At 39.4% G+C, this 21953-nt stretch overlaps 2 protein-coding genes across 2 annotated transcripts; one reads left to right on the forward strand and one right to left on the reverse strand.

Moving 5' to 3' along the window:
* Positions 1-2476: 2476 nt before the first annotated feature.
* LOC113425949 (uncharacterized) lies at positions 2477-11977 on the forward strand. Its single transcript, XM_087953640.1, has 5 exons — positions 2477-3384; positions 3528-3660; positions 4479-4561; positions 5575-5701; positions 7905-11977. The coding sequence occupies exons 1-5, from the start codon at positions 2974-2976 to the stop codon at positions 9509-9511; spliced, it is 2361 nt and encodes a 786-aa protein (XP_087809766.1). The 5' UTR covers positions 2477-2973; the 3' UTR covers positions 9512-11977.
* Positions 11978-18780: 6803 nt separating this feature from the next.
* On the reverse strand, positions 18781-20338 carry LOC113425954 (uncharacterized). The gene is given in 4 exon segments (XM_087954151.1): positions 18781-19057; positions 19059-19166; positions 19168-19248; positions 19250-20338. Coding segments are annotated over 4 exon segments (1491 nt in total). The 5' UTR covers positions 20275-20338.
* Between the last annotated feature and the right edge of the window lie 1615 nt (positions 20339-21953).

A 21953-nucleotide genomic window follows, 5' to 3' on the forward strand; every position in this document is an offset into this window, starting at 1 on the left:
ATTGGTCTATTGGTTCATTGATAGGTCAAGACCTTATAGTTCTTTTCCAGTGAGCACATTTATATATGCCTCCCTTCTCAGTGTTTTTATGAGGGAAAATTTTATGTTATAAATATAACTTTTTACCACAGCTTTGTCCATTGACTGATAATTGATGGCCATATTGTCCTACTGGTTCGTTTTTTAAGCCAGGATCTGTCCTGGGTCAAGTTCTTCTCCCCTCAGCTTTGCCAAATAGCTGGTCTTTCCGACAATCGAATTTCCTCTCAAACTCCTTCAGGCTCCTCTGCTTCTCCCCGGGGGTGGGGAAGTCCTTCCTCCTGCTTCCCAACTTCTAAAGTCACCCTTCGGATGAAGCTTTGGGTCCTGGCCGGTTCCCTTCCATCCTGCCTCCTTTGAGCGGGCTTAAAAAGCCGCTAGGTCTAACGGAGCTGCGGGGAGCGCAGTTCTCGCGGCCGAGAGAAGAAGCGAGCCACGATCAACTTCAAAGGAGGGCGGCGGGCAGTTTAAGTCTGCACAGCAACCGCAGACGCCTTCAGCCGCGCTGCACTTCCATTGGCCAACCATCCTGCCCCTCGGCCAATCTCGACGCGGGAGGCGGGATCCTTGGCGAGAAAGTGGCCCGCCTACTTACTGGGAGGTTGCGGGGAGGTTCGGCTGCCTGTCCTGCTGGAGGCTGGACGTGGGCGGAGCCGGAAACAGGAGTGCCTCCTGGAGCCTTTAGGGGTGTCTGATGCAGGTGAGTCCGGGATGCGGGGTTCGCTCTGGATACCCGCGGACCTCCTATTCTCCGGCCGGAGCAAGCAGGGTCTCTCAATCCGGAGTGAGTCTAGCTCCTCCCAGGCAGGAGGAGGCGGAAACAGCGCGCCCTCTGATCCACCCGAACCCTAGTGCCCCTTCCCTGCCACAGACCCCCCCCCGCCCCTCCCCGCTGTAGATCAGGAAAGGAGCCGCAATACTATGATTAATGTATGTGTATGTATATATACATGTATACACACATATACATAAACAAAATGTATATACATATGTATATATGTATACGTACATGTATATACATTGCATGGGTATGCGTGTGTATACATGTTTGTTTATTTTATGTATTTATTTATTTTATTTGTCAAGCGGTTAAAAGATAACAGATATAAGTATAAACATAGTTATGAATACATGAAATGGATACATATAAGAAAAAATAAAAAGAAACAATAGCACAGGGACGGTTGGTGCGCTTATGCACGCCCCCTACAGACCTCTTAGGAAAGGGGTGAGGTCAATAGTAGACAGTCTAAGGTTAAAGTTTTTGGGGTTTGGGGAAGAAACCACAGAGTCAGGTAGAGTATTCCAGACATTGACCACTCTGTTGCTGAAGTCCTATTTCCTGCAATCAAGTTTGGTGCAATTAACCTTGAGTTTGTATCTATTGTTTGCTCTTGTGTTGTTATGGTTGAAGCTGAAGTATTCATTAACAGGTAGGATATTGCAATGTATAATTTTATGTACTATACTTAGATTGGACCAAAGGTGGCGTAGTTCTAGGTTTTCTAGTTCTAGAATTTCAAGTCTGGTGGCATAAGGTATTCTGCAACGAGTAGAGAAGTGGAGAACTCTTCTTGTGAAATATTTCTGGACTTTTTCAACTGTATTAATATCAGATACGTAATGAGAGTTCCAGACTGATGAGCTGTATTCAAGTATTGGTCTAGCAAATGTTTTGTATGCTGTAGTTAGTAGTGCGATATTACTGAGAAAAAGCTATGCAGGATTAGGTTAACAACTCTTAATGCCTTTTTGGCTATGTAGTTATAGTGGGTTCTAGCACTTAGATCATTAGAGATGAGTACTCCAGAGTTTGGATCATCAACAAGGTCTTGACTATTCAGCTTGTATTTTATTTTCTGAGGGTTTTTTTGCCAATATGTAAGACAGAGCATTTATTTGTTGAGATTTGAAGTTGCCATTTGTTTGACCATTCTGATATAGCCAAGGTCTTTCTGAAGGGTAGCAGTATTGTCAGTGGTGTTGAATAGCTTTACGTCATCAGCAAAGAGAACGCAGTTGCTCTTAATGTGATCACAGAGGTCATTGATGTAAAGTATGAAGAGAGTTGGTATTTATATATGTATGTGTGTATATGTATGTATATACCGGTATACACATACACATACGTGTGTGTGTGTATGGTGTGTGTGTGTATAAACTGGTAAATACATATACATACATATTTATTTATTTATTTATTTATTTATTTATTTAGTTTATATTACCGCCTATTTGCCCATGGCGACTTGAGGTGGCTTACACAATGTAAAACCATATTTAAAAAAAAAAACAATAGTAACTAACAAAAAGAATCAAATAAATTAATGAAGTACAAAAGAACAAAACCTGGAAAAATAAAAAATAATTAAAAAATAAAAATGTATATGGATATATATATACACACACACATATTAATCACAGTGTTGGAGCTCCTTTTCTAGATCTGTAGCATGGGGGAGACTCTGGCAGGGAAGAGGCACCAGGGGTCATGGGATCTCTCACACACACACGCACGCACACACATGGCAACTAGACTTTCTTTGTTCTTGCTTCAAGAAGTTTCACTTCTCATCCAAGAAGCTTCTTCAGAAGCAAAATGTCTTCAAGCAAAAACAAAGAAAGGTCAGTTGCCTTTTGGAAAAAAAAAAAAAAAGCACCTTTGGGACAATACACGGAGGGTCTTTTCCATTATTTGCATTGCAGGTTGGGAATATGAGGTAATTTGCGGCTCTGAAACTCTTCCTTATACAGAGGCAAGAAAAGTTGAGCGGGAAAGATGAATGAGCAGCCTCATTGTTAAATTCATCCTTACAATTTTTATAAATTTCCGGTCCTGAGAACAAAAGGATAAAATCTCACACCTTGAGAACGAAAGAAGCTTTAAAGACTTCTTTGCAATTTGGGAATTGCAGTTGAGCCCAGAGGGAAAAAATGAACCGAGGAAGAGCAGCTTGGGAAGGATTGGCACTTTGTGGTTCTCTTCATATGGAAGGCAGTGCGATAATTCAAGAAAAGGCAGGATTGAAGATCCAAAATGAAGAAACAGTCATTTTTGGTGCAAACAGACAACCCTTCAGGGAGTTCCACTACCAGGATGCTGAGGGTCCCCGAGGACTCTGCAGTCGTCTTCATCACTTTTGCAATCGATGGCTGAACCCTGAAAAGCACACAAAAGCTGAGATGCTGGACATGGTGGTCCTGGAGCAGTTCCTGGCCATCATGCCACCGGAGATGGGGACGTGGGTGCGGGAATGCGAACCTGAGACCAGTTCCCAGGCAGTGGCCCTGGCTGAAGGCTTCCTTCTGAGCCAGGCAGAAGAAAAGGACCAAGGAGAGATGCAGGTTGGTTTCAAGGGGCAGGGTGGGAATTATTCCAGTCTTAAATATTTGGGGCATTTGTATATGGCCCTGCCCAAATGCTTTTAAATCAAGATTGTTCTGTATTTTCACATGCACTTCACACCCTTCTTTGTTGCTCTCCACAGTTGCAGGTGGAGGCGTCCTTCCTGGGGTTAATCACCGAGGTTCCTAAGGCCAGAAGGGATCCAGTAAATCTTTGTCAGGACAATTTCCTTGGGGGAATCTCTCCAAAGGATCTAAATTGGGATTTGTCACCAGGTAAGGGAGTGTCATGCCCCTGTCGGAATTTGATTCTGAGGGGGAGGCTGAGCAGCTGACAGGGAGTGGGAGTGTGGCTACATTGGCTGTGGAAGAAAGTGGGGAAGGACACAGTCCGGCTGGGCAGAGCAGGGGAGAGGTAGAGCAAAGCAGAGAGAACTCGGAGGATGATCCAGGCCCACCCCCTCATCATCCTAGGGTACGCAGGGAGGAATGGAAAAGGGAGCAATGTGAGTTGCGTGACTTATGGGGGAGGAAAGGGCCCTGATTCCCTTCATCAGCTGCAGCTGGGAACACAGTGTTTAAAAAGGAAAGCTGCACACAGCAACTTGTTGGAAGCAAATCATGAGTTATCTATTACTGTTGAGGCTTATCTGGGTTCCTGCCGTCTTTTCAACTGTGTATTTTGCTGGCTTTTCAAGTCTGGAATTCTTTCTCCTGCCCTGTCAAGTTAATTGCTGCAGCGGGTTTGTGTATTTACAGTTTGTATGTACTTTGTTTTCGGACTTAATTTCCTCCACTTAAAGACTGTTCTTGGGAGAGTTTTTTCTCCAGCCGAACGTAACCTGGACATTGGGGGCAAAGTTGGAGGTATTAAAGGGACTCTTCTTACTTATGTGACTGTGCTGCCTTTGTGCCATGCCCAGGGAGGATTCTTTCTGATGCAGTGAAATTCTTCCTCAAACGGTTTTCATTCGTGTTCTTCTAAAGTAAATGGCCTGTATGCTTCCAGCGATATTTGTTTCTATTTTACCTCTGCATTTATAAAGCATTCTTTTTTAATAAAAAAAACAATTTCCTCCATGTTTTGGTTGCAGAGAACGGAATCATATACCAGGTGGTGTTAGGAGAAACATCTCTTTCTGGTGAAACTGAAACCAATGTTGGGCTTCCAGGGCAGGTAGGAGAAAAATTTCCTGTGCCCCAAAAAGTGTAAATATAATTAAAGCAAGAAGTATTCAGTCCATCTCTCTACCCCCTCCCCCCAGAAAATTTAATCTCTGTTCCAGTTTGACACCGTTTCCAATTCTGGACATCCACCTGGCTTGTCCTTATCTTGGTCAGCTACTTTCCAATAAAAGGATAGAGCTGGAGCAGCTCTGGAGGATGGAAAACAGAGCTGGAACTGATGGCTCAGGAATGAGTTTTTGATTGGGCATTCAGGGGCATTGAGTCCTGGGAGATGTAGTGAATTTAGTCAACCTTTGGGACCAAGGTGGTGCCAAAAGATGATGGAGAATGAAATCATTCCCTGTACACTCTCACATTCTGAAACCAGCCAGGAAAATATCTCTGGATATTCTTAGTCATCCATGTCATAGTTGTCCCAAAGGTGCTTTTTTCAAGAGGCAACAGGACTTTCTTGTTTTTCTTTGAAGATGTTTCACTTCTCATCCAAAAAGCTTCTTCAGCTCCGAGTGGATAGAGGGGAATGGAAGGATTTATACTCCTTGCAGACAAATGGTCATTTGCATTCTTTTTAGAGAGTCATTGAGGCCGCTTGGAGATTTATCTGTGTTGCTACAACACAGTCCTTTCAGTGCTCCCAAGAAAGCTCCACACCCATTTGCTCTACTCAGGTGAACCTGGTGACGCAGATAAACCTCCATATGGCCGCAACTACTCTAAAAAGAATGCAAATGACCAGCTATCTGCAATAACTCCTTCCATTCCCCTCCATCCACTCAGTATAACTCCTTCCATTCCCCTCCATCCACTCAGAGCTGAAGAAGCTTCTTGGATGAGAAGCAAAACATCTTTAAGGAAAAATTAGAAAGTCCAGTTGCCTCTTGAAAAAGCATCTTTGGGACAGCCAGGAAAACATTTGTGAATTTCATTGCTTCAAGGGTTTCTGAGAAAACTTTACTTTCTTCAGCTTTTCTATTAGTAAGAAACTTTTCCTTCCTCTTTCAGGGTACCATATCATTTAAGGAGTTGTTTGTCTTCTTTACCAAGGAGGAGTGGGACCTGCTTGATCCCAAACAGAAAGCTTTGCATGGAGAAGTCATGCTGGAGACCTCCTGGAATGTAGCTTCTCTGTGTAAGAAATCCCCTATCCAAATATGGTGTTTTGTAATTGGAAGCCATCTGTTTTAGAATAGAATACCGTGTTTCTCATATAATAAGGCCGGGTCTTTTTTTTTTTTGAGCCCCGAAAAAATGGCTAGGCCGTCTTTTCGGGGGTGACTTAATTCCCCCCCCCTTGTATCTTCGGGCGGGAGGGCGGGCAGCGATGGCTTGGATGTTGACCTCGACGTTGGTGGGGCACTTCATATCGGGGTCAATGCAGGCAGCACCATATCTGGGTGTGCAACAAAAGTGCTTCCTAACGGCAAGCCCCCCCACCATTCCCCCCCATTTCGCATGTTTTAATATAGGCCTTAATTTGTGGGGAGGGGCTTAATTTCATTTCATGCCTATAAAACATACTGGGACTTCCTATTGGGGGAGGCCATATTGTTGGAGAAACAGGGTAGAATAGCATAGCATAGCATAGCATAGCATAGCATAGCATAGAATAGAATAGAATAGAATAGAATAGAATAGAATAGAATAGAATAGAATAGAATAGAATTCTTTATTGGCCAAGCGTAGTTGAACACACAAGGAATTTGTCTTGGTGCAAATACTCTCAGTATACATAAAAGAAAAGACACATTCGTCAAGGTACAACACTTAATGACAGTCATAGGGTACAGTAAGCAATCAAATCATACTAGGAGACAGTCAATATAAATCGTAAGGATCCAAGCGACAAAGTTACAGTCATACAGTCACAAGTGGGAGGGGATGGGTGATAAGGAGTGATGAGAAGGTTCTTTCTTTTATGATTCTTTCTAAGGTATTCTGCACTTGAGATACCAGGCTGGCCATTTGAATCTGTGAGCTACAATCCAGACAGTGAGCTTCAAATAGGCAGCCTTTGCAAAGTGCTACCTGTTAATATTTGATACTGATTTGTTGGAGGTGGTAGGCATTAGTCTTGGTCTTTATTGACCTTCAAGCATAGGTATCTTCCTCACTGGATGTTCTGTGTTCAACCCTTCGACTATGCAGTGCATTTAGCTTTGCATAGGCTGACCTTCAGGAAAGGAGGCCTTACCCAGGTATATATTCCGTTTTTCTACGTGGTCTCATACTTTAGAGGTAGTCCTCACTTAATAACCGCTTGTTCAACAATTATTCAAAGTTACAGTGGTGCTGAAGAAAGGTACGTTCAACCAGTCCCCGAAATTACAGCCATTGTTCTTCCCCCACAATCACATGATCAAAATCCACAACCACAGGACCACTTTAGTTCCCCCCCACAGCTATCTTCCCCTTTTATATCTTTTTTGGACCCCTGTACTCTGTGGCCCCTGCTGCCCTAGCTCACCATTGCCGTCTTCTTATAAGGTAGTTGCTGGCTATATAAGGCCTTCTTCTCCAAGTTGTGCACAAGTGTTTCCTCCTGAGACATAGAGAAAACGGCTTCATATTCTGGCAGCCACCTTGTGAAGAGATAAGAGTTGATAGTGATTTTGATTCTTTAATTTGGATCAAGGATTCATGATGGGCAATGCAAAAAATGAAAATTTAAAAAAATGTTTTGCTCACTCAGAGTATTAGAACTCAGGATTCCTCCATTAAATGTAAATGTGGGATTGATTGGTTGGTTGATTGACTGAAAACACATAAGATTTTCTTCATGTTGATTTGGGTTTTGAGGTCTTGCAGCAATAGCAATAGCACTTAGATTTATATACCGCTTCACAGTGCTCTACAGCCCTCTCTAAGAGGTTTACAGAGTCACCATATTGCCCCCAATAATCTGGGTCCTCATTTTACCAACCTTGAAAGGATGGAAGGCCGAGGCTGTCAGGATTCCAGCAGTTACCCCAAAACCTTGAGCAGGTCAGGATTGAACTGCCGAATTGCAGGCAGTCGGCAGTCAGCAGAAGTAGCCTGAAGTATTCATTCTAACCACTGCTCTACAATGGCTCACAGCACTATACTCATTGCCACTGGAAGTAAATCCATCCACTTTATTATGGTTGTATTTTTCTTTATGTGAAAAAGACTGATCTTCCAACTTTCCAGTAGTGGAGCCTTCTCCGGAGACTCAGGTCTTTGCGTGTATTTGAAATAGGATAATTTGAATATGGTTGTTTGATTTCTTGGTTGTCCCATGTTATTTACATGAGCCTTCTCTATGAGAAAGAGAAGGAATGACTTTTTTCCATTGTTTTTTCTTTCTTAATCAGGCAATGAGCAGAAGAATGAGATTTACCAGGAACCAGAAGATAAACCTTTACAGGTTTTTAAGGTTAAAGTGGGAGAAGAAACCATCCAAAATCAATGGCAACCAATAAGTGAAGATGGAATCCAAATAAACGATCAACAGGAAATAAACCATTCTCCTTTATGTCTGGAAATCTATGATTTGCTGACCCAAGAAGATCTTAATAGAAAGAGGATGGGGCAGGATTTAGACTTTGATAAAATATTTGAAGAAAAATCAAACTTCACTCACCCATGTGAATGGACACAGAGAAGGAACCGGTGTGATCAGAATTCTCCATCTTATTGGGGGGATGAAATGGAGAAAAATACATTAGAATGTAAGGATTATGAAAACAACTTCAACTACCTCCGCAAACCTATTTCCCATAAAATGAACCACCTCGAAGAGAATTCATACAAATGTATAGTTTGTGGGAGGAGCTTCACAAGGAATGACAGACTTATCACCCATTTAAGAATTCATACAGGGGAGAAACCATACAATTGCACAGACTGTGGAAAGTGCTTCACGAGGAACGATAAACTTATCGCCCACACTAGAGTTCACACAGGGGAGAAGCCATATAAATGCACAGAGTGTGGAAAGAGCTTCACGAGGAATGATAAACTTGTCAACCATATCAGAATCCACACAGGGGAGAAACCGTATGAATGCTCGGAGTGTGGCAAGAGATTCACAAAGAGTACAGATCTTACTGCCCATAAAAGGATCCACACAGGGGAGAAGCCCTATAAATGCACAGAGTGCGGAAAGAGCTACAGTCACTCTAGTAATCTGAGTACCCATAAGAGTATCCACAAAAAGGAGAAACCACATAAATGCACGGATTGTGGAAAGAGCTTCATAAGGAGCACAGATCTTACTTCCCATAAAAGGATCCACACAGGAGAGAAACCACATCAGTGCATGGAATGCAGAAAGAGCTTCACTCACTACAATACCCTTACTTCCCATAAAACCATCCACACAGGGGAGAAATCATATACATGTTTGGAATGTGGAAAGAGCTTCAGGACAAACAGTTCTTTAACTTCCCACAAAAGGATCCACACCGGCGAGAAGCCATATAAATGCATAGAGTGTGGAAGTAGCTTCCGGACAAGTAGTTATCTTACTTCCCATAGAAGAATTCACACAGGGGAAAAACCCTATCAATGCCCGGACTGTGGAAAGAGCTTCAATCTTTCTAGCACCTTTGCTTTCCATAAAGCGGTCCATACAGGGGAGAAACCCTATCAGTGCATGGACTGTGGGAAGAGCTTCAATCATCCTAGCACCCTCACTTCCCACAAAAGGACCCACACAGGAGAGAAACCCTATCAATGCACAGAGTGTGGAAAGAGTTTCAGTCACCCTAGCACACTCACTTCCCACAAAAGGATCCACACAGGAGAAAAACCTTATCACTGTGTAGAGTGTGGAAAAAGTTTCAACCACTCCAGCAATCTTGCTTCCCATAAAAGGATCCACACAGGGCAGCGACAGTATAAGTGCCTAGCATGTGGAAAGGGTTTCACTCAAAATTCTCACCTTATTTCCCATCAAAAAATCCACAGTGAAAATTAACTATATATGGTAAAGGCATAAATGTGGTAAAAGCTTTCATTTTGGGGATTTGATCTGATTACCCATGAAGGAAAGTGCATGGAAAATTAACTGGAGTGTGTGATGGTTCATTTTAGTTTCCCACAAAAGGAAATATTTGCATACGCCAATTCACTACTAATTTATCTGTGATCACACCTGGCCTTTGAGGGTAGGCAATATCCTATCTTTCAAAAACTGGTTGTGCTCAGGAGGAAATTAAAATTTGATTTTCAAGTAGTATGTGTTGTGGTTCGCCAGCAGATGGCAGCGGTATCAGACAGTGAGGAAGAAAGGGAACCAGTCAGGGAGTCTGGAGAGGACTTGGATGAGGGTCCTGCGTCCGATGCAGGGACGGGGCCAGGACCATCTGGGAGTGGGGTGCTGCCTTTGGAGCCTTGCAGCAGCAAAGCAGAGGACCCCGGGGAGCCTGTTCCCAGTGCACATCTGCGCAGAGCTGCTAAAAGGTGAGAGTAGCTGAAGCAGAAGGGGCGACTAGGGAGTAAGGCTGGGAGGTGATTGCCCCTCCCATAAGGGATAAAAGTCAGACCTCAATGACGAAAGCTTTGCAGGAAGCAAAGCAGTTCAATAGATTCTGAGTCCTCCTTGAAGCTCTGTGTATTCTGGTCGTTTTTTTCTGGTACTTCGGGTGGTTTCTGTTATAATTAATTTGGATACTTCTGTTTTTGGCAGCATTCCACAGCACTGACAGGTGTATGCTTATCTTGGGATTGGTTCTGGCTGTGAATGAAAGTAATTCCCAGCATTGCATTAAAATAGGTTTTGCTTTTAAAATAAGTTTTTGTTTAATTATGTCTGATGAAGCTTGGGTCAGAACAGTATAAACATCAGCATATTAAGTATACTTTATACATTTTCTGTCTAATATTTTTAATGATTTGTCTTTTCGTGTTAAGAGTTGTAGGCTGTTGATCAACCTTACAAGTGACTTTGAGAGCCACATCCAAATTTTCCAAGGGCCCACGTGTGGCTCTTCTCTCCCTATGATTGTGCAGAGTTTACTCTGAATTCTAACCCCTGCACCACTGCGGCTCTTCAGTAATGGGTCCTGGCATTTTATAAATTAGCCGATTTGAGGGATCTTTGTTGACAAAGTTTTGGCCTGTGATGCAGTATTTCACACAGTTGAAGGTTACAAAGTATCAAGACACAAAAGTTTTAGCAGTATACTAGAATGTTAAAATGGGTGTCAGCAGTTAAAGACACTGAGCTTATCAGCTGAAAAACTGTCAGCCAGAGTTTGAGACCCGATCGTTGCATGACGGGATGAACTCCCATTGATTGCTGCAGCTTCTGCCCACCTAGCAGTTTGAAAGCATGCAAATGTGAGTAGATTAATAAGTACCATTTTGGTGGGAAGGTAACAGTGTTCCATGAGCTATTGGCATATAGCCATGCTGGCCACATGACCACAGGAAACGTGTTTGGACAACACTGGTTCTCTCCCAAGAAACAGAGATGGGCACCTTGCCCTAGAGTTGGACACGAGTGGACAAGGAAACCTTTACCTTTTTTTAAAGCTGTTATCGGTTGTGTCATAATTTCAAAGACATTTTAGAATAGAATAGAACAGAACAGAATAGAATAGAATAGAATAGAATAGAATAGAATAACAGAGTTGGAAGGGACCTTGGAGGTCTTCTACTCCAATCCCCTGTTTAGGCGGGAAACCCTACACCACTTCAGACAAATGGTTATCCAATCTCTTCTTAAAAATTTCTCATGTTGGAGCATTTACAATCAGAGGCAAGCTGTTCCACTGATTAATTGTTCCAATTGTCAGGAAATTTCTCCTTAGTTTTAAGTTGTTTCTCTCCTTGATTAGTTTCCACCCATTGCTTCTTGTCCTCCCCTCAGGTGCTTTGGAGAATAGCTTGACTCCCTTTTTTTTTGTGGCAGCCCTTTTCTTACCTAAACAGAGAATCTGAATGTCTAACGGCAAAAAAGCAGTGGGTGTAATTTGCAACTTCCTGCTAGCTTGACTATGTCCGACTGCCCTCCCACAGTGAATGGTGGGACCAGTTCATCCTGGCATCCAGAGGGCTAGGGTAGGACCAACCTACTAAATTTCTAGATAGCAAAGTGGGGCACCGATGCAACCACAAATGTTCCAAATTTAAATCCCACAGAAGTCATGGGTTCTAGATTTTGGATGCATTCTGTAACTTAGCTCATTTGAGGAACCTTGGTTAAAAAAAAGTTTTGCCCTACAATGCACCATTTTGACCAGTTGCAGGTTATGAACATGAAAATTTTTGTACTATATAAATAATCTTTTCTCTGATTTTTTAGTTATCTCAGAAGTTCCATCATTTTCATTAACCATTCTTCCATTGTAGGTAATCCTGAAACTTTCCATCTTTGTGTATATAATAATTCTGCTGCAGTTACCATATACAAAAAATAAAATTCCACGACTTTTCTCAACTTTTTTAAAAAAAATTTATTGGTTTTTAAAAACAAACATAAACAAACAAAACATAAAAACATCAAGCTGTCTTCCGTAGGTGTACATACAGTGTGCTGGTTGGTTTACAAATTGTTTTGTGCTTCCATTTCGTAGTCTTCAATTACAATTACATTGCATATAATCTCCTATTGTCAATCAGAAATTAAATACCTTAGTATCATTATTAATCAATCATTTGACTATACTTTTATTCATTCATGTTTTACAAGATAATCATAATTTACTTAGTTTATTTTATAACAGTTCATATTATCATCCCAAATCTATCCTAGAATCATTTTGTAGATATAATAAGAAAGAAGTACATCTTTATATATTTATTATTTTCTAAAAGTCTACATATTTCATTACTGTATTTTATTGTCTAACCATTGATAGAAAAGATCCCAAATTTTATAAAATTGTTTATCCTCTTGTTCTCTAATTTCAAATGTCAATCTACTCATTTCAGCACTTTCCAATATTTTCTTAATGATTTCCTCCTGTGATGGTATTTTCTCATTTTCCCAGTTTTTAGCAAATACAATCCTAGCCACTGTTAATACATTTACAATCAGGTATTTCAAGTCTTTACTATATATTTCAGGTAAAATTCCCAATAAAAATATCTCTGGTTTCAAGTCTATATGTTTTTTTGTCATTTTTTCCAACCACATGTGGATTTTAGTCCAGTATTTTTTAACATCCACACAAGTCCACCACATATGGTAATATGAGTCAGGTATCTGATGACATTTCCAACATTTTTCGGATTTGTTCTTGAACATTCTTGCTATTCTTGTTGGGGGAAAATGCCACCTGTAAAACATTTTATACAAATTTTCTTTCTTTTTTTTTTAAACAAGTTTTATTAATTTTAAAAACAAACACAAATACATATAACATAAGACATAACATAAAGAAAATAAAAAAATCATCTTTTCTGAAGGTTGCTCCATCCCGGGTCAAAACTCTTTATACCGACACGACTTCAAATTCATATTCATTTTATATGTCATTCATATCTTATTACCATCTTCACTTTTATATATAGTTTCTTTTCTCTCTTAAATTCTCTTAATTTTATTTTATTCATCTCATCTCAGTTCAAATCATAATATTTATTATTCTTTGTCTGTTTATTTCCAGCTATCCATTTGCTTTCTTCCTTAAAATAAAAAAAAAACTTCTCCTGTCCACTAATTGGAGTATAACGCCTTTGCCTCTTTCCTCTACATTTATAATATTTAATATAAAACACCTAACTTACATTGGGATCCTGCTTGGTACATTCAAAAATTATACAATATTATCACTACCAGAACTAATCTATTCATTAATATTCATATTCTTTTATAACATAAAAACTTAGCACATTGCTTTTCAATTAATTAACATACTTTTGTGGGAGGACCTACTTTCCAATTATTCTCCCCACATCACATATTTTAAATCATTATTTCATTAAGGTAATCCTCCTTCTCCTCCTCTCCCCAACATTCTTTTATACCTTAACCATTTTATCCATTCAATTTAATATCATATCTTTTTAATAATAGTTATATTTTCCACAATTTTTCAGATTTATTCTTGAATATTCTTGCTATTCTTGTCAGGGGGGAAATGCCACCTGTAAAACATCTTATACAAATTTTCTTTATATGCTGTTGACATTGTCATTTTATAATTTTGAGACCACAATTTTTGCCATTTCTCTAAATCAATCCCATATCCAAAATTCTTCCCCCAAGCAATCATAGTTTCTTTAACTTGTTCTTCTTCTAGTTTGATTTCTAATAAATATCCATACAATTTTTAAATCACCTTTTCATCAGTACCTGTCAAAATCTTATCTGTCAGTCAGTTTATCATAGAAACCTTCTGTTTTAGAATCTTTATCATATCTTGAGTGTATTTGCGCATATGAAAACCAATTCATCTTTATACCTTGTTCCTCTAGTTTTTGCATAGATTTAAGTTCACCCTTTTCATTCAATATTTCACCAAATCTAACTGTTTGTTCCTTTTTGTATATTATAGGATACGAAAATGCTTCAATAGTCGATAACCAGAGTGGAATTTTCAAATAACATTGTCTTTTAATCTTCTCCCAATTTAACCACAGAGACTCCCGTATATAATGTCTTCTAAAATACCCCTGTGTTTTAGTTCCTTTATACCATAAAAAAGCATGCCACCCCAACAACAAATCATGTCCTTCTAATGTCAACAATCTAGTATTTCTTAGTGTTATCCATTCCTTAACCCAACTTTTGTAGATGATTCCTAAAAGAAAAATCTGTGGTTTCAGTTGTATATTAATTGTTAAAAATGTCTGAATTGGTATATGTATTTGGATCCAAAATTTTCTAGATTTCTTATTCATCCACCAAAGATGATAAAATGTCATTTCTTTGCTGTTCAGATTTCCAACATAATGAAGTGCCTTTATACATTCCAAATGATTTCTGGTGACATACCAATGGTACATTACCTTATAAAAATGTTAAGATTATAACATAATGTAAATTTCAATCCTTTGAAACATATTTTCCCTTCATTTCGTCTATATTATAACCAATATTTTTAGCCCACTTTTATCATGTTTCCTCACTTGTTCTTCCATTTCAAATTTCAATAAAAGTTTATACATTTTAACAATTACATGTTCATCATTTGTGCACAACTGTATTTCAAACTCAGTCTTAGAATATTCTTTAATAAGTTATTTTGTGTGTACTTTAAATCATCCTCTTAAAAAGCATCTTTCCTCGAATATTTCATAAAATTAGATTTAGGAATCATTATTCCCATATGTCTTGCAATTTGCTTGCACTTGAAACCAAACAATGGGTTCCCTCTGTAAAATTGGTTGGCCTATGAACTTATCTCAAAATGATAGAAAATTTTAAAATGTGCAGAGGCCCTGTATAGCCAATTTGTATAGCCAACCAATAAGGAAAGATTGTAATGTTTGTTGAATGTTCATAATGTTGCCTTTTTAAACATACTGGTTATGATTAATTGCAAATAGTCCTTGACTTACAACCAGAATTGTGGTTGTAAGTTGAGGGACTTGCATGACCGGAAGTAATTTTCCAGCCTTTTTCACTGCAGTTAAGTGAGCACGGGGGTGAATTAAGCAACCTCGTTCGTGCAGTTATGTGATCATTAAGAGAGGGCAGCATGACCATTTACAATGGCCGAGGGTGCTTTATGGGCTGCAAGGAACTCATTCTGTGGCTGTCATAACTTTGAACAATTGTTAAAAGAACCAGTTAAGCGAGAACTACCTTTAATATAGGTCAGGGGTGTCAAACTCAAGGCCCGCAGCACCTCAGGATCAATGCCCAATGCAGGAGCACCTCAATCTGCATATCTAAACATCAAAGTTTCCTCGTTATTGTATATATCTCTACTCGTAGACCTCTAATGATGTAGACTACCTCCAACTATTGTATATGATTGAATGAATAAATTCTACTTCTAGAAGCTGCCCATTTGTGTTTGTTGGGTATTATGTTTATTCGTTATCCAGTTCAAAATCAAACCAAGTAAATTCTTGTAATAGTAGAATCCTCCTTGGACATGGGGAAGGGTGTAGGTGTGCCACAATGAAAGACCACATTTTCTAAGGGGCTAGCAGAAGAGGGGTCTCATCTTTTTGCGAACTAGCTCCCCCCTCTTGCTGGAAGCAAAGGGGTTGCTGAGAGGGACCTTCCCATAACAGCCCTTAATTCTTGATCCTTCTTCCCAATATATTAACTGCAAAGAACAAGTCTTCAAGTTGATTCCTTTTTTCCAAATTCCAGGAGGAACAGAAAGGTAGACCAATACTCGAATACAGCTCATCAGTCTGGAACTCACATTACGTATCTGATATTAACACAGTTGAGAAAGTCCAGAAATATTTCACAAGAAGAGTTCTCCACTCTACTCGTTGCAGAATACCTTATGCCACCAGACTTGAAATTCTAGACCTAGAAAACCTAGAACTATGCCGCCTTCGGTCCGTTCTAGTATATAAAATCATACAAAATCATACATTGCAATGTCCTACCTGTCAATGAATACTTCAGCTTCAACCATAACAATACAAAAGCACACAACAGATACAAACTCAAGGTAAACCACACCAAACTTGATTACAGGAAATATGACTTCAGCAATAGAGTGGTCAATGTCTGGAATACTCTACCTGACTCTGTGGTTTCTTCCCCAAACCCCAAAAACTTTAACCTTAAACTGTCTACTATTGACCTCACCCCTTTCCTAAGAGGTATGTAAGGGGCGTGCATAAGTGCACCAATGTCCTATAGTTTATTTTTCTTATATGTATCCATGTATTCATAACTATGCTTTTACTTATACCTGTTGTCTTGTAAGCAATTGACAAACCAAATTAAAATAAAATAGATTACTTATTTTTCCTCTTCCTCCTTTTCAGGAGCAAAACCAGGATTAGCCTGGTTATGCCTTGATGAAAAGCAAAGGCTGTGCAGAGTAGTCCCATGGAGAGATGGGTGGCAAATAAATTTAATTAAAATTAAGTCTCTTGAGAAGAGGTTGGACAGTTCACTTGCCTGAAATGGTATAATGAAGTCTTCTGCTTGAGCAGGAGGCTGGACTAGAAGGTTGCTTCCAGCTCTATTTTATTATTTGCATATCTTCCACTGCATGCAAATCCTGGATTGGTTTTCTCACCAGGGGAGCAAAATGGGGACAGAAAGCAACTGTCAATAGTGGATTTTCTTCTCTAGTATTCCACCTCAGACTGATAGCTGTAATAACTCCTTTTGCCTCTGTCTGTCAGATCTGCTACCTTCAGCTTCTATGCTTTGCCAGCATCCTGTCATAAATGCTAGTGGAGAGGAAGGGGCAATGTAATGTGAAAACGAGAATGGGACACAATGAATCAATGCAGAGGAATCAAAATGAGATTTGCAGTGTTTTGATTTCCACCATTTCTATTAAGTTATGTTTTTCACCACCATTTCAATTAGAGCACTCAAGATGCCACCTTGAATCATACATACATGGAGTAGGGAGGCTCTCTAAATCAATCAAATAATAAATAAAAATAGTAGAACCAGATAAAACAAAATGAAATCAGACCTCCAGGAAAAACCTATAAAACATGTTTTATAAAAGTTACACATTCAGCAATTACAGATATTATAAAAAGATCAAATTGTTTAGAGAGAGTACATAATGAACTCAAAGCAAACCCGGCACAATACAAAGAGAATATTTATAAGATGTTTTACAGATTGTATTTACCCCCCGCAGATTGGCGAAGATGTATCCCAACATGAATCCAGCATGTTGGAAATGTAGAAAGAAAGAGGGTACCTTCTACCACATTTATTTATTTATTTTTATTTATTTATTTGATTTGCCAATTGTTTACAAGATAGTAAGTATAAGTGTATACATAGTTGTGGATACATGAAATGGGTACATATAAGAAAAATAAAAGAATAAGAGAAACAATAGGACAGGGACGGTAGGCACGTTGGTGCGCTTATGCACGCCCCCTACAGACCTCTTAGGAAAGGGGTGAGGTCAATAGTAGACAGTCTAAGGTTAAAGTTTTTGGGGTTTGGGGAAGAGACTACAGAGTCGGGTAGAGTATTCCAGACATTGACCACTCTATTGCTGAAGTGGTCCTGTTGAAATATTGGCTTAAAATTAAACAATGGCTGCAAGAAATTCTTAAGGAACAAGTAGAATTGGAACCAGAACTATTTCTGTTAGGGATATTCAAAAAGAAATGTGGAAAAAAATATAAAATATATTGTATTACACATCTTAACGGCTGCTAGAATAGCTTATGCTCAATGCTGGAAGGACAACTGTATATCATCAGATAAACTGATTATTCAGAAAATAATGGCATGTGCTGAAATGGACAAATAGACTTTAATGATACAAGAGAAAGAAGAGTCTGAATACTATAGAATTTGGGGGAAATGGTATAATTGGATTGAATTAAGACAAATAGAAAATGAAGGAATTAAAGATAAGCAACATAGATTAAATGTATATATTTGCACAAAATCGTATATATTTGTAAATATGCACAAAAGATAGAAATGTATGAGATGGATGTCACAAAACTGTTAATGTCATGATATTTATTTTTTTGTTTTATTTTTAAAATATACAAAAGACCAATAAAGTTTATTTTTTAAAAATAGCAAACCTGTGTCTGGAGAGCTGAGACTTCATATAAAGAAAACTCCAAAATTATTACTAAACCAGATAACCTAATTTTATATCTATATATTCCATTTCTTCTTCTTAAATGAAGACCATTCACAGACCCCTTCTAGTCATTCTATTATTTTCAACCTATGTGTCTATCTTACCAAAATCAGTTTGAAACTAATGCTTCAAGAATGTCATTCATTTATTGATACTCAAAAAATATCAGTATAAACTTTAATCAGGGACCTGCTGAAGAAGTAAAATGAGGCCAATCCTGGGGGAACTTGTTCTTTTACTGCCTTTCTTTGGGACATAACTGCTAAACCAGGTAGATTTTTTTACAATTTAGATAATTCAACTTAATTAAATCTGGTAGTTTTTTGATTGATATTAGGTGGTCCCATTTAATAATCAGGGAAGATCTAAAAACAAGTTAGGGACAGATCATCATGGAGAAAATCTATCTACGTGATCATTAAGAGTCAACACTGACTTGATGGTACATCATTAATCGATCAATTTAAAAATCAAGCAACCATCTTTAGTGCCAACAGCAATTTAGAGACCATATTCAATCAAATTGCATCCTAGCCAGGGAGGGGAGATGCGACTCCCCTTGACCCAGCAGGGGGTCTTCCCCTTTTTCACCATCCCTACAAGGTGGCTCCGGCCCCGTTTGGGACCCTCCAACAGGAAGAGCATGAATCGAAGCCACGCACAATCGCAGACTCAGATCCATCCTCGATGGAAGTGCCACTGGAAGACTTCCTGTATGGATCCTTTTGTGGGATGTAAAAGAACTGTTTGTACTGAAGCTCTTGCCACACTCGGTGCCATTATATGACTTCTCCCATGTGGATGGTTGTATGAGAAGTAAGGGTATTGGAATGAGTGAAACTCTTTCCATATTCCATACATTTATCCGGTTTCTCTCCCGTGTGGATCCTTTTGAGAAGTAAGGGTATTGGAATGAGTGAAACTCTTTCCATATTCCATACATTTATCTGGTTTCTCTCCCGTGTGGATCCTTTTGAGAAGGAAGGCTATTGGAATGAGTGAAAGTCTTTCCACATTCCATACATTTATAGGGTTTCTCTCCCGTGTGGATCCTTTTATGGGAAGCAAGATCTGCGCTCCTCATGAAGCTCTTTCCACACTCCAGGCATTTATGTGATTTTTCTCCTCTGTGAATAGTTTTATGGGTTCTAAGGTTACTGGAGTGATTGAAGCTTTTTCCACACTCCAGGCATTTATATGGTTTCTCTCCTGTGTGGATCCTTTTGTGAGAAGTAAGGCTATTGCATCGGCTGAAGCTCTTTCCACATTCCATGCACTGATAAGGCTTCTCCCTTTTGTGGATCATTTTGTGAGAAATAAGGCTACTGGAGTAACTGTAGCTTTTTCCGCATTCTAAGCATTTAAACGGCTTCTCCCCTGTGTGAATTCTTTTATGGGAAATCAGTGTATCATTCCTTATGAAACTTTTTCCACATTCCATACACTGATACGGCTTCTCCCCAGTGTGGATCTTTTTATGATAGTCAAAGCTACTGCACTTGTTAAAACTCTTTCCACATATCATGCATTTATATGGTTTCTCCCCTTTGTGGATAATTTTATGAGATATAAAGCTTTTGGAGTGACTGTAGCTCTTTCCACATTCCATGCCTTTGTATGGTTTCTCTCTTGTGTGGATCCTTTTATGGGAAATAAGTATGTCATTCCTCGTAAAGCTCTTTCCACACTCCGTGCATTTATATGGTTTTTCCCCTGTATGAATTCTTATATGGGCAGTAAGTTTATCGTTCCTTGTGAAGCTCTTTCCACACATTATACATTTGTATGGATTCTCGCCAGTGGGTTTCTTTGGATGGGAAATAAGGTTACTGGAGTAGTTGAAGTTGTTTTCATAGTCCTTACATTCAAATGCTTTCCCCCCCATCTCATCTCTCCAATGAGGAGGGCAATTCTGATTATACCTGTTCCCTTCCTGTCTCCATTCACATGGGTTACTGAAGTTTGATTGTTCTTCAAATACTTCATCACAGCCTAAATACTGTCCCATTCCCTCTCCATTAAGATCTTCTTGGGCCAGCAAATCATAGATTTCCAGAGATAAAGGAGGATTTTTCCCCGCTGATCATTTAGCTCAGTGATCCCCAACCTTTCTTATGCTGCGGCCCGGTATCCCCAACCTTTTTTATGGCGTGGCCCGGTGCATCGGCATTAGCTGGGCGCCACCAACTTTTTCATCAAAAAAGATGGCGGCGCCCAGCAAACCAGCGGCCCGGTAGGACTTGTTCCACGGACCGGGACCGGTCCGTGGACCGGTGGTTGGGGACCCCTGATTTAGCTGGATTCCGTCTTCACTTTTTGTTTGCCATTGATTCTTTTCTCCCACTTCAACTTTTAGAATCTGTATTGGTATCTCTTCTGATTGCTGATAAATCTCATTCTTCTGTTCATTGCCTGCTTTGAGAGAAAGAAACAGTGGGGGAAAAATACAGTTAAGCCATCTGTTAGGAATGATAGTCACCTAACAGTTGGGTTGGATATATATAAACCATGATAGTAATTTAATACTGTATCTTTAAGAGAATGCTGTAATTGTGATTGGCTGAGGTTCCTCCAACGGCCATAAGATGGAGCCAGAAACCTGGTTTCTTTCTCCTTGCATTTCCTGTTTTGCCGTATTGCCTGATCGTCCTTCTACTTGGATTGCTGTGAGTTTTTGCAACTGTTAGCAAACTCCGTTTACTGAACTCCATTTATGATACTTGACTTCGTTTTTGGATTATCCCTGGACTGATACTAACTGCTTTAACCATGTATGATTTGGACTTTTTGTTGGACTTTGTTTACCCATTTACTGAAAGTAAAACCTACATTTTACTATTCAGTGTATCTGTATGCTGGTCGTGTGTTATTCAACATCACTCTCTGTTGAGGTAATTCCCCGTTAGGAGAATGAGCGCATACAGGGAGACGTATTTGAGAGGAGTGTTTGAATAATACACATACAGCACACATATACACTGTACAGTAAATGTAGGTTTTTATTTCCAGAAACATTAAGCAAAGTCCAAAATAGGCAGTCCAAAGTCATTCACAGGTAAAATCAGTCAGTTTTCATCCAGGGATAATCCAAATATCAAATTCCAGTGTCAAAAACAGTTCAGTATCAGACTTACATTAAATCCAGTAATATCAGTCAATTAGAAGAAATGGAGCAACGGCAATACTTTCCAACAGAAGGAAACAGAGATACACTCACACTCTCTTCTGAGATTCAGACTAAAACAATCCAGGTTTCTGGCTGCATCTTATGGCCGTTTGAGAAACCACACCTAATTACAGTTTTACATTTTCTTAAAGATACAGTTTTAAAATGTTTATCCTGGTTTATATATTTCTAACCCAAAAACCTGTTAGGTGACTTATATTCCTAACACTCTCACTACGCTTCCCTGAGTGCACTCATTCTCCAAATGGGGAATACCTCAACGCCATCTACTGAAATCATTCCTTTTTTCTAGTTTATGTCTAGGTAGTATATTTACTTTAATTAAAAGAAGGAGTAGCAATCTTCCAGTATTTGAGGGGCTGCCAGAAAGAAGAGGAGGTCAACCTATTCTCCAAGGCACCTCAAGGTAGGACAAGAAGCAATGGATGGAAATTAAGCAAGGAGAGAAGCAACCTAGAACTAAGGAGAAATTTCCTGATGGTTGGAACAATTGATCAGTG

This window comes from Notechis scutatus, chromosome 2 (assembly GCF_049901735.1).
Source record: "Notechis scutatus isolate UNSWTSFEM ecotype Mainland chromosome 2, rNotScu1.2, whole genome shotgun sequence".
Lineage (NCBI taxonomy): Eukaryota > Metazoa > Chordata > Lepidosauria > Squamata > Elapidae > Notechis > Notechis scutatus.

What these genes read in the sequence shown, in the direction of transcription:
- LOC113425949 (XM_087953640.1), top strand. Translation starts at nt 2,974, where the DNA reads ATGAACCGAGGAAGAGCAGCTTGGGAAGGATTGGCACTTTGTGGTTCT. An exon ending in ATGTTGGGCTTCCAGGGCAG is followed by an intron (nt 4,562 to 5,574) that starts GTAGGAGAAAAA and finishes TTCCTCTTTCAG; the next exon opens with GGTACCATATCATTTAAGGA. An exon ending in CTGGAATGTAGCTTCTCTGT is followed by an intron (nt 5,702 to 7,904) that starts GTAAGAAATCCC and finishes TTTCTTAATCAG; the next exon opens with GCAATGAGCAGAAGAATGAG.